Source organism: Pongo abelii, chromosome 15 (genome assembly GCF_028885655.2).
Source record: "Pongo abelii isolate AG06213 chromosome 15, NHGRI_mPonAbe1-v2.0_pri, whole genome shotgun sequence".
Lineage (NCBI taxonomy): Eukaryota > Metazoa > Chordata > Mammalia > Primates > Hominidae > Pongo > Pongo abelii.
The window spans coordinates 26,498,979-26,510,719 of record NC_072000.2 but is presented as its reverse complement, the minus strand read 5'-3'; the positions used below and the strand labels follow the sequence as shown (position 1 = coordinate 26,510,719).

The 11,741-nt window shown below is 52.8% G+C and overlaps 1 protein-coding gene across 3 annotated transcripts; it reads left to right on the top strand.

Moving 5' to 3' along the window:
* The first annotated feature begins 40 nt into the window (after positions 1–40).
* Positions 41–11,480, top strand: AJUBA (ajuba LIM protein). Of its 3 annotated transcripts, none has more exons than XM_002824571.5 (8): positions 41–1,396; positions 4,216–4,317; positions 5,955–6,022; positions 6,149–6,211; positions 7,552–7,682; positions 7,766–7,817; positions 8,543–8,611; positions 9,075–11,480. In XM_002824571.5, the coding sequence occupies exons 1-8, from the start codon at positions 391–393 to the stop codon at positions 9,198–9,200; spliced, it is 1,617 nt and encodes a 538-aa protein (XP_002824617.1). In that variant the 5' UTR covers positions 41–390; the 3' UTR covers positions 9,201–11,480. The 3 variants fall into 3 exon arrangements, with proteins under 3 accessions (XP_002824617.1, XP_054385851.1, XP_054385852.1); XM_054529876.2 differs by having other exon boundaries at positions 391–1,396; positions 8,979–11,480; XM_054529877.2 differs by lacking the exons at positions 4,216–4,317; positions 5,955–6,022; positions 6,149–6,211; ... (2 more) ...; positions 8,543–8,611; positions 9,075–11,480 and adding an exon at positions 3,623–4,209 and having other exon boundaries at positions 391–1,396.
* The last annotated feature ends 261 nt before the right edge of the window (positions 11,481–11,741 follow it).

The following is an 11,741-nucleotide window of genomic DNA, read 5'->3' as shown; positions in this document are numbered from 1 at the left end:
CCTCCTAGGAAAGTAGATCCGGCCAGGCAGACAAAAGTTTGGGAGAGAAGTTCGGTCTGTGGCTAGCGTGAGAGCTAGGGGGGCGGGGGCCGGGGAGACTGGGGCAGTCGGGCGAGTCGACGCGTGAACAGATAGACCTGCGGAAGGGACAGCCGCGGCCAGAGGCCCTGCTAGCCCCACTCAGCCCCAGATGCGCGGGGGGACGCAGCCCCTCCCGCTGGGGGATGCTGTGGGATTCCTGGCGCCGGGCATCCAGGCCGCCCGCTAAGCCCCTGTGCCTCCCCTGTGCCCCTGGGGAACTAGAGTCCGGCTGCAGGGAAAGAGAACCGGCCGCCGAGACGCCGCAGGGTGCCAGGCGGGGAGGGGGCGAGAGGCCCCAGGCCCGAGGGCATGGAGCGGTTAGGAGAGAAAGCCAGTCGCCTGCTGGAGAAGTTCGGCCGCAGAAAGGGTGAATCTAGCCGGTCTGGGTCTGACGGGACCCCCGGGCCGGGCAAGGGGCGCCTAAGTGGGTTGGGGGGACCTAGGAAGTCAGGGCCCCGAGGAGCTACTGGGGGACCTGGGGATGAGCCGTTGGAGCCGGCCCGGGAGCAAGGTTCCCTGGACGCTGAGCGGAATCAGCGCGGCTCCTTTGAGGCGCCGCGCTACGAAGGCTCCTTTCCCGGGGGTCCGCCGCCCACCCGGGCCTTGCCTCTACCTCAGTCGTTGCCCCCCGATTTTCGGCTGGAGCCCACGGCCCCGGCCCTCAGCCCCCGCTCTAGCTTCGCCAGTAGCTCGGCCAGCGACGCGAGCAAGCCGTCCAGCCCTCGGGGCAGCCTGCTGCTGGACGGGGCGGGGGCTGGCGGAGCTGGAGGTAGCCGGCCCTGCAGCAATCGCACCAGCGGCATCAGCATGGGCTACGACCAGCGCCACGGGAGCCCCTTGCCAGCGGGGCCGTGCCTGTTTGGCCCACCCCTGGCCGGAGCACCGGCAGGCTATTCTCCCGGAGGGGTCCCGTCCGCCTACCCGGAGCTCCACGCCGCCCTGGACCGATTGTACGCTCAGCGGCCCGCGGGGTTCGGCTGCCAGGAAAGCCGCCACTCGTATCCCCCGGCCCTGGGCAGCCCTGGAGCTCTAGCCGGGGCCGGAGTGGGAGCGGCGGGGCCCTTGGAGAGACGGGGGGCGCAACCTGGACGACACTCTGTGACCGGCTACGGGGACTGCGCCGTGGGCGCCCGGTACCAGGACGAGCTAACAGCTTTGCTTCGCCTGACGGTGGGCACCGGTGGGCGAGAAGCCGGAGCCCGCGGAGAACCCTCGGGGATTGAGCCGTCGGGTCTGGAGGAACCACCAGGTCCTTTCGTTCCGGAGGCCGCCCGGGCCCGGATGCGGGAGCCAGAGGCCAGGGAGGACTACTTCGGTGAGTGAGAGGAGTGGTTAGGGACGGGAAGGGACCCGTCACGGTCTTCGGTTCTCCACTGCCCCGACGGCCCAAAGTGCCGGTGCCCCGGGGTCCGAGGTGAAGACGCGGGACTAGGAAAGAAACAAGAGGGATGGATGGGGGCGGCCCCAGAGCACTGTCCCCTTCCTGCTAGTTTTCAAATGAACCAGGGCTCCTTATTTCTATTAAATTCAACCCCCCTGGTATCTCGTGAGTCCGTTTCTCAAGCATTTGAACCTCGGCTTTTTGCGGCAGGAGGCCTCGTAGGGAAGGGACCAAGTGGGGCAGTGAGGGCGCATCCCCCCCAACTTGCTCCCCTCTTCACGGCGGTGCCCCTGGAGGTTTGTGCGCGCCGCGCCCCCACCCGGGCCCAGGCTCCGCCCGCAGGAATTCGGAGAATGCGCGGGTGGGGGGGCGGGGCAGGCTGGCCGCGTGCGTGCCGACTCCTGCCCGGGCGCTCCAGGTGCCCGGGGGCGGGGCGGCTGCCGCCGTGCGGCGGAGGGGTGGGGTTCGGGGATGGGGGGGCGCTCCTTAGCACACGCGGAGTAGTGGCGGCTGTCGGGGAAATGGAGCCTGGGAGGCAGGATGGAGCGCCGTGGGACCCAACTGCTGTCCCTCCCCAGTCCTGTTGGCTAGGTGCGTGCGTGGGCATTTAATCAGAGACCCAGTAGTACCAGCTTCTATTTTCCCCATCCTCCGGAAGTCAGGGCAAAAGTCATGACTACTGGAACACCATTACCTCTGGATGGATAACGACCCTGTGTTATTGCCAGAAATAACCTGGCCTTGAATTCTGGCTATAACCTCTCAGAATTCAGGCTAGAAGTAGCGCCTTACTTCCTGACACTGTTAAGGAAACCTGGTCGCTGTCTCCCTCCCCTACTCTGTTCAGGAAGTATTGATTGATTATATGTCTCAGCTATGAGGAACATTAGGGTCTTGAAAGATCTTTTAGTCAAAATTCACAGGCACTGCTACACACAAAAAACTTCGAATCTGATTGTGATTGGAAAGAAGTGGCAGGCTTACCCCCTAAGGGCTGTGGGCCTCTTTCACTTTTCCAAGCATCTCTTCTTATCACTCATGCCCCACTCCTGGACCCCATGCTGTAGAACTCTATGGCTAGAAAAGTGAATAGGAAGAGGAACGTGGCCAGGGAGGGATGGTTGGGTAGGAGGTTCAGAGGTAGCAGGGCGGCAGGCTATAAGGGCGCTGCATAACTCAACCCCCAACTTCCACCCCCATTCTTTTCCCCACCTCCAAATCCACCGAGAGGAAAGCCCAGAGGAGATGATGCCAAACCGCTTTGATCAAGGAAGACTGAATGACAGGGCCCATTTAGCAGTTTCGTTTTGAGGCCCAGGAGAGGTGGCTAGTAAAGAAGTCTTTTTGGCTGAACCATCAGAGCCAAAAGGAAGAAAGGAACTCAGAGAAACTGCAATAAAATGGCATGAAGAACATAGGTATAGATATGCTGGGTTAGAGGAGGTGAGGCCAACGTGCCTGAGCAGTTTCGTTTGCTTTTCCCATAACGTCCAAGGTTTCCTAAAGAATGGCTCTGACAGGACCCCCTGGCATGGAAATCTTGGGGCAGATCTTCACTTCCATGAGGAAGCCGCGTTTTGAATTCAGAGATGGGGGCCCCTTCTCCCTGGGAGTCAGGTTGCCTCCTTTGACAGAACCCCTACATACCCCTTGTGCCGCTAGCCCCAGCTTGACTGTACCCTCCTCCTGCCCCTAGTAGGGGCCCTCTTCCTTGGCTTCAGCCTTGCCCAGCTGCCAGAGGGTGGGAGCAGGACAGGCCTGGGCCCATCAGTTGCTGCAGCTGCTGCACAGACTCCCAAGCCCCTGGGCAAAGACTGGGATGGGCCCCAACAGGCAGGGAGTGTGGCAGCCTGCCGAGGGGGAGAGGTGGGGCGGGCCCGTTGGGATCTGCTCCCCAAAGACAGGCCCTAGCCCTCACTCATGGGCCTGGAATTGGGGAGTGGAGGGAGGGAAGAACACACCCAGGAAAGGCGAGTCCCAGAGCCAGGTGTATATATCCTAGTGGGGGATTTTGGGGAATAGCAAGCAGTTCAGTTCTGTATTCTTCCCATGATAGAAGGTGACTAGGAGGCATCAGGGGCTCTGCTACTCTCCCTGCTTTCCTGTTCAACCCTGATTCCTGGAACACACCCTGCATTCTCAGCAGCCACCTCCCCACAGGAGTCATGCTCACATGGTCCCCTCTGCACGGAGCCCTCTGCCGAGCCAGATCCTTTTCTCCATCCTTGGAAGTCTGCAGCAGAGAGAAATCATTCTATAACTGAACAGCTCGTTTGACTGATGGGAAACTGAAGTCCCAGAGAGGCTTTCTGGGCCTAGCCTGCTTTCTCTAGAAAGTTTTTTCAAGTCTGCTGCTGAGCACCTGTGGACTGGCATCTTTGACCATTCATCCCACACTGCAACAGAGATCATACCTTGCCTGTACAGTCTTTTCTCCCCAACAGAAACTAAGCATCTGAATGCCAGGGACCATATCTTCGACTTTCTCCAGGTTTCCTTAGGTAGTGGTGCTGTGTTAAGCACAAAATAGATGCTCAGAAAATATCTGTTGAGTAATTAAATAAACAAGAGTGGATCTGCTCAGCCAAGATCTTGCTGCATCTCATTACTTGTTATCTTCTCTAATCAGAAGGGAGCCCATCAAAGGGAGACTGTGACCCCTGGCACATCAGGAAAGGGCAGTCAGGAAAGCTTGGGAATCCCTGGTTTTGACCCAGTGGGGGGTGGAGTGTGACACTCTTTTCTCTTCTCAGGCACCTGTATCAAGTGCAACAAAGGCATCTATGGGCAGAGCAATGCCTGCCAGGCCTTGGACAGCCTCTACCACACCCAGTGCTTTGTTTGCTGCTCTTGTGGTGAGTGTAGCCCCAACACTCAAGCACTGCCCTCCCCTGCCCACATACGCACTTAGAAGTGCTATGGGGAACAGGAGGAGAGCTTGTCCCTCTTCATTTGTTCACAGAGCAGCTGTTGGATCCCCACCAAGTGTCTGGAGGTCCACAGCTGCTCCGCCTCTCTTGCTTCCCTGTCTGTCCTCTACTTGGCTGTCCCTCCCCCTGGTGGGTCTCCTTTCTGGAGTCCCTCCTTCCTTCCTCACCTCTGTTTCTCCCTCTCATGCCTCCCTGCTTGCCCATCTTGGACTCTCCTGGCCCTCCAGCTTCTTGGTGGGGCTTGGTCTTGGGCAGCCAAGTTGCCTGGGGCGACAGTGAAAGACTGGAATGTGGGGAGGGTGGGGGCAGGCTGGGGGAGTGGGGAGCTGTTTGGGGCGGAGAGGGGGGTTTTCTCTTGGCTGGTCAGAGTTCAGCCACCTCACTAGAGTGCAGGCCACCGGGCCATGCCAAGCTGATGACATCACGCTCCAGGAATGCCTGCCACTGTTAGCTCAGGAGGCCCACTTGGAAAGGGGGGATGCTCCCAGCGGCCTTAACTGCCCCCCTCCCCTCCCTCATTACCCCCTCCTCACTGCTTACCCATTCTGATTCCTTTGCTAAACCTTTAATCTCCTATCTCTGCTTGTCTGACTTCAGCACTCAGCTTTTCTCACTCCCCCAGTTTCTGCCTGGTTCTCTTTAGGCTCATCTGTCTGTCTATCCTTCTGTTTACAGGGCCTCTTCTGGCTATATCTCTTTCCCTGTCTTTCCTCCCCTGTATCTCATGAGCTTCTAAGTCAGCTTTCCTAACCCACTGGACAGAGTTGGAAGTGGGGATTTTGAGGGGAAGAAGGCAAAGGTGGGAAAATTGCTCATGCTCCACCTGTTCTCACTCCTCCCCTATCCCTGATAATATAGACACCTGGGAGCAGTTCCTGGGGGTTGGTCACATGGGGAATGATCCTGCCTTGTCTGCTGGAGGAAGATCCTGGGTTGTCTCTTACCCCAGTGACTCTGGGTCCCTCTAAGCTTAGGGAAGCAGCCTTATACAAACAGGAGAGGGGACCTGCTTTGCTTCCAAACAAAGCACTTTGTCCTCCTGCAGTAACTCCAGTCCTGACCTCCATAGAGTCTGTCTCTGGAAGGAGACAGATAGGCCTTTGAGAGCAGGATAGATATGCTCAGGCAAAGAGGCTTCTAGGTTGAAGGGTCCCAGAGGGCAAGGCCTGTTAACAATATGATTCTCTCTATGCAAATCATATAGCACCTTATTAAGAGCTCATGTATTCCAGCACGTAGTTGGCTTTACTCTCCCAGGTGGCTTCCTATGCACTGGAGAGGAAGGTAGTTCGTTTAGGGGAGGGCCCTAGAAAACTGTTAAGGAGGCAGGAGGTAGAGGAGCAGCAAGCAAAGGAGAGGGGAAGTTGGCTGGAATGAAGCCAAGGCAAATTGGAATTGCATCAGATGGAATTTTTGTGTGGGGAAGAAGGACAGACAGCAGTTAGGAGGAAAAGCACAAAGTCCAGGTTTAAATTTATTATGCAGCAATGGGGAGCAGTGACCCCAGAGGTCTTGCACCTGGGCTGTGGGATAGGTTCCAGCCCCTTCTTTATTGTTTCTAGGGCGAACTTTGCGTTGCAAGGCTTTCTACAGTGTCAATGGCTCTGTGTACTGTGAGGAAGATTATCTGGTGAGTAAGGGTCACCTGGACCTGGAATTGGTTTCCATACTGACCCCCTTCTTGGTGGCCCATTGGAGTACCACCCATCATTCTCAGTTTGATAACAGCCTCCGTTTGTCTTGTCTTTTACTTTAGTTTTCAGGGTTTCAGGAGGCAGCTGAGAAATGCTGTGTCTGTGGTCACTTGATTTTGGAGAAGGTAAGTAAAGTGCCTTCAGCTTAGAACTCTCACTGTGAGGCTGAGGAGCGGAATCAGGGACTAAATGGATACTGAGAGAAGGTTGGGGAAAGAAGCCTGTCACCAGATGAATCACTTTCATCCCATTCCTCCCCAGAGCAACTGTTTACAGTGGCTTCCCTCTGCCTATGGGATCAAGTCTGGGCTCAAAAGCCTGTCAACCCAGGCTTCTATGACCTAGCCCCTCCCTAATTCTGCAGGCACAGCCAGGCCTTCCAGCCTGAGCTAGGAGTGTGGGGTCCTGAGTCTTTTTTTTTTTTTTTTTTTGAGACAGAGTCTCGCTCCGACAAAGTGGCATGATCTCGGCTCACTGCAACCTCCGCCTCCCAGGTTCAAGTGATTCTAGTGCCTCAGCCTCCCAAGTAGCTAGGACTACAGGCATGTGCCACTATGCCTGGCTAATTTTTGTATGTTTAGTAGATACAAGGTTTTGCCATGTTGGCCAGGCTGGTCTTGAATTCCTGGCCTCAAGTGATCCTCCTGCCTCAGCCTCCCAAAGTGCTAGATTACAGGCGTGAGCCACCATGCCCAGCCTGCGGTCCTGAGTCTTTTTTTTTTTTTTTTGAGATGGAGTCTCACTCTGTTGCCCAGGCTGGAGTCCAGTGGCGCGATCTTGGCTTACTGCAAGCTCCGCCTCCTGGGTTCATGACATTCTCCTGCCTAGCTGGGACTACAGGCGCCTGCCACCATGCCCGGCTAATTTTTTGTGTGTTTTTAGTAGAGACTAGTTAGCCAGGATGGTCTCGATCTCCTGACCTCGTGATCCACCCACCTCGGCCTCCCAAAGTGCTGGGATTACAGGCGTGAGCCACCGCGCCCGGCCGGTCCTGAGTCTTAATCCCCTTTCTGCTACTGGTTAGAATCACTTGGGACTCAGTTTTCTTTTCTGTAAAAACAAAAGATAGGATTAAATCAGTGATTTTCAATCATGGTAGCCTAGCAGATCAGCTGGGAAGAACTAAAAAACAAAACAAACAAGACAAAAAACAGTGTTTGGATCCCATCACCACAGATTGTGATAATAGGCCCGGAGGAGGGCCAAAGCATTGATGTTTTTTAAAAGCTCCCTAGGTGATCCTGATATGCAGCCAGAGTTAAACACTACTGGCCTGAATGCTCTCTCAGGCACTTTTCAGGGTTTCCGCCTCCATCTTAAGACTTCTTCCCCGACATTACATAGCATTGTTCTAGGAGTATAGCAGCGGGTTGGATGAGGTTAATGGGAGTAATAAGGAGCATAATGGGCAGCTGGAGAGCTGGGACTGGAGGGAGACTGATTCTCTTGCTACCCCATGAGCCAGATCCTACAAGCAATGGGGAAGTCCTATCACCCAGGCTGTTTCCGATGCATTGTTTGCAACAAGTGCCTGGATGGCATCCCCTTCACAGTGGACTTCTCCAACCAAGTATACTGTGTCACCGACTACCACAAGTGAGTCCGCCCCTTGGGATGCAGTGTGGAACTGGGTCCAGGGATTCTCCAACCTCAGCTCATCTCTTCCCTCTCTCTTTCAGAAATTATGCTCCTAAGTGTGCAGCCTGTGGCCAACCCATCCTCCCCTCTGAGGTCAGTATGTCTGGGTTCTCCTTCAGGGCAGCCAGTGCCACTGCCTTTGGGGAGGTGATAGGGACATGCTGCCTGGCCTCCTGCCGGAAGCAGTAGTGCCAAGGAATGTACTCTGTGAAGATTCCCGTGTGACTCTGCCTCTTGGGGTCACCACCCTGACCCTAACATCCGGGCCTGGACATGTCTGAAAGCCTAACTGGGCCCAGGCTCCATCTCTTCTATCCCAGTCCAGAGGAGGAGACTTTCTTTGAGGTTGAGGTCACCAGACTGCAGATGTAGGGGCTGGAAAAAGGTGGGAAGAATCCTCAGCACTGGTAGGAAGGGGTCAGAAATGATTTAAGCCGTGTGTAGGGGATGTGCCTACGGAGAGAAGCCAAAAGCCAGTGAGGACCAGATCTTATTGGATCCCCTTGTTCCCAGCCTAGCCTACTTTATTTAAGCCTCCTGTCCCCTTCCCTTCCCTTTGCTTCCCCCACAACTGAGAGATGTAGGTAAGGCCAGGGCTGTTGTACAGAGGGAGTGTGCTACATGGGAGCAGCCAGTGAAGGAGATGAGGAGAGTTCTGGTAGGATTTGCAGAAGCATCTTAAAACTACAGGTGATTGCAGAGAGACTCTGGGGGCATTTGTATGATCTTCCCATGGGGTGGGAAGGGTTGTATATGAGGGAAAGGTAGAGGTGAGGCAACATGCTGCTGTCATCTCCACGGGGGTCTGCATGTTTCAGGGCTGTGAGGACATCGTGAGGGTGATATCCATGGACCGGGATTATCACTTTGAGTGCTACCACTGTGAGGTGAGTGTTGGGGTTCAGCGGTGCTGGAGAAGAAGTAGAAATGGGGAGAGGGGAGGAGTCAAGTCCTGCAACAACCAGACATCTATGGGAGAGGTGTAGGGCATGGGAAACCAGAAAGATACTGTGACCTATCTTCAGTCTCTTTTTTGTCCTCCAGCCACTCTCTCTGGTCCAAGTAGCTTGGACTCTCCCAGAGTCAGGACTTTCTAAGACTAGGGACTCTGGTCAAACTTCTTGAAAGACAGGCTTGTGTCATTATTTCTGTTGCAGCAGTGACACCTGGTGTCCAGCTGAGGTATTAATATTTTCTCAGATTGCTCTTCCATCCCTTCCATCCTTCCCTTCCCACCCCATCCCTTTCTTCCAGTTATTAGGAGTCAGGTGTGGAGCAGGGCAGACTCCTAAGATACCCTCAGTGTCCAAGGTGCCTAGGCTGAGGTGAACTAGGTGCCTTCTTCCCTAGGACTGCCGGATGCAGCTGAGTGATGAGGAAGGCTGCTGCTGTTTCCCTCTGGATGGGCACTTGCTCTGCCATGGTTGCCACATGCAGCGGCTCAATGCCCGACAACCCCCTGCCAACTATATCTGAGCTGCAATCACTGCTGCTGTTGTCACCCCACAGACAAACTGCTGTGGCCAGTGGGCCCCTCTGAGGCCAGCCAAGGCAAAGAATGCACTCTGCAGGCCTGGCAGAAGAGTCCTCTGGGAAGGACCCCAAGGGCCGGAGACCCAAAGATCGTGATATTCCAAATGGATTGTGGAAGAGAAACCTTATATTTACCAGGGTGGGGGTGACTGGCCTTTTTCCCATGTGTGCAGCCTGAGCTTAGGCACGCACAGGAGGGTTCCAGTACTTTCTGAACATCTGATTCTGTATCTTCAGTATATATATTTTGTTTGTTTTAGAGATGGGATCTCACCATGTTGCCCAGGCTAGTCTTGAACTCCTGGGCTCGAATGATCCTCCCACCTTGGCCTCCCAAAGTGCTGGGATTACAGACGTAAGCCACTGTGTCTGGCCTAGTATATGATTGTGCATGAGTCACGCAATGTTCTGGTCCTGGATTCCAAGAGTAGAGGACCTAGCTTTAAATCAATTAGTTTCAGCTAAACTGACTAGAACCAAATCAAAGTGTAATTCTCCCTCCAGCTCCCCCAAACCCCAGAGTTTTGGAGTTGTGGTTGATGCAGTGTGGGATGTCCCTGAGAGGTAGCAAGTCTAGGGTGGTGAGTTCCTGCTAGGCAACCAAATTTAAGCTCCTCACTTTTTTGTGACACATGGTATCAGATATGGGGTCCCGCACCTATATCTGGATGAAGAGGTAGAAACTCTGGACCTCATTAATGAGTTATTTCTTGGCCTTCTTCTAAGGACTAGGAGAGCTCCTCATCTGTCTGCTGAGAATGGGGACCAGCTCTGAGTGGGGTTGCTGCCTATATTCCCTGTTTCTCAGGGACTCACATGGGTCTGGGGAGGCTAGATAGGTGATTGTACGTGGTTGCTCTTCTCCTTGGCTGGGGGAGGTAATAAGCAGGTCTCTGTGGGTGTGGAGCTTGTTGAGGGGATGTCTAGGAAGCTTCAGCTTAGCCACATTCCCAAGTTTAGGTGCACTGAGCCATACAGCCCAGTGTATGCATGTGTGGGTGTGTTCATGCACACACACACTCTCTCTGTGTCTCTGTGTCTCTCTCTCTCTCTCTCTCTCTCTCTCACTCTTTCTTACTCTCTTCTCAGGTCACTTGTACACTTGGTTTCCTAGCAGAAGCTCACTTGTCACATCTCAGAGGGGTCCTGGATTGCATCCATCACAATCCCAAAACTAGAGTTGGGGGGAACTGGAGGGAGCAAAACACTGATTTGGTACTAGTCAGTTTGCCTGAAACTAGTTCACCTAAAGCTAGATCTCTTAAAACCAATTTACTGAAAACTTGTTTGCTTAAAGTTAATGACTTAATGACTAATTTGCCAAAAGCTCAATTCCTATTTCAGTGTGTTTATATCCATTTAGGTGTCCTATTCTTTTTTGTCATGCTTTGGATATTTCAAGGATTTATATCTATTCATCCAAGAGTACTTCTGAGTTATTATCAGCAACATAAATTTATCAAATTTGCAGCACTTAGTAAATGATGAGATTGCTTCCTACCTTTATGGATGTCTTTTTCTATGTTATCTACCATTCAAAAACTTTTTTAAAAAGTTTAAAGTTTCTAGCAATAAATACAATTGGTACAGACATTTTGTATATCATTTTTTTGTTTCTTAATCCAATATTCCTTTACAAATTAAATGCCTTGAAAAATATAATGGAGTTCAATGTGATTTTGATGCTTTGGTCTAACTTCTACATTCCTACTGTTAAAAGGCCAGTGTATCTTAAATGAATAGGCATGAGGCATATTCAGTTGACTTACACTGAAAAGTTATACAGACAACAGGAATAACTAAAAGGGTGAATCTGCTAAATCCTTTTGAAATGCTGCAGATTTGATAAATATTTATTTTAGACTAATTGGTTTTAGGCGAATTGGTTTTAGGCAAATTAATCTAGTAATCTTTGATCTTTAGTCTTCATTTTCTGTCACTCAGTGAGTTTCTTACTGGAAATGATGACTCCTGACAACAGAATTTCCACATTTGGGGGCTATTCTAAGATGACTATGCCAGCCAACCTGGGAAATACATAAAAGAGATCTCTGAGTGAGAGGGAAAGAGTTCAGATTTATACAACTGAGTGCCAGAGGGGAAAATGCACCTTGTTGGAGTGAGAAATGTTCTGAAACTGAATTACTTCTTGTACAGCTGAGATAGCTTCTTCTGAACTATTATTAAATAAGTGAATACAAAGGCCCTATGATGGGAAATCCAGACAAGCTTGTGTAACTTTACATCCACCCCCTCAGGGTTTTTGTTTTTTGTTTTTTGTTTTTTGTTTTTTTTTGAGACGTAGTCTCACTCTGTCGCCCAGGCTGGAGTGCGGTGGTGCTATCTCAGCTCACTGCAAGCTCCGCCTCCCGGGTTCACACCATTCTCCTGCCTCAGCCTCCCAAGTAGCTGGGACTACAGGCGCCCGCCACCACACCTGGCTAATTTTTGTATTTTTAGTAGAGACAGGGTTTTGCCATGTTG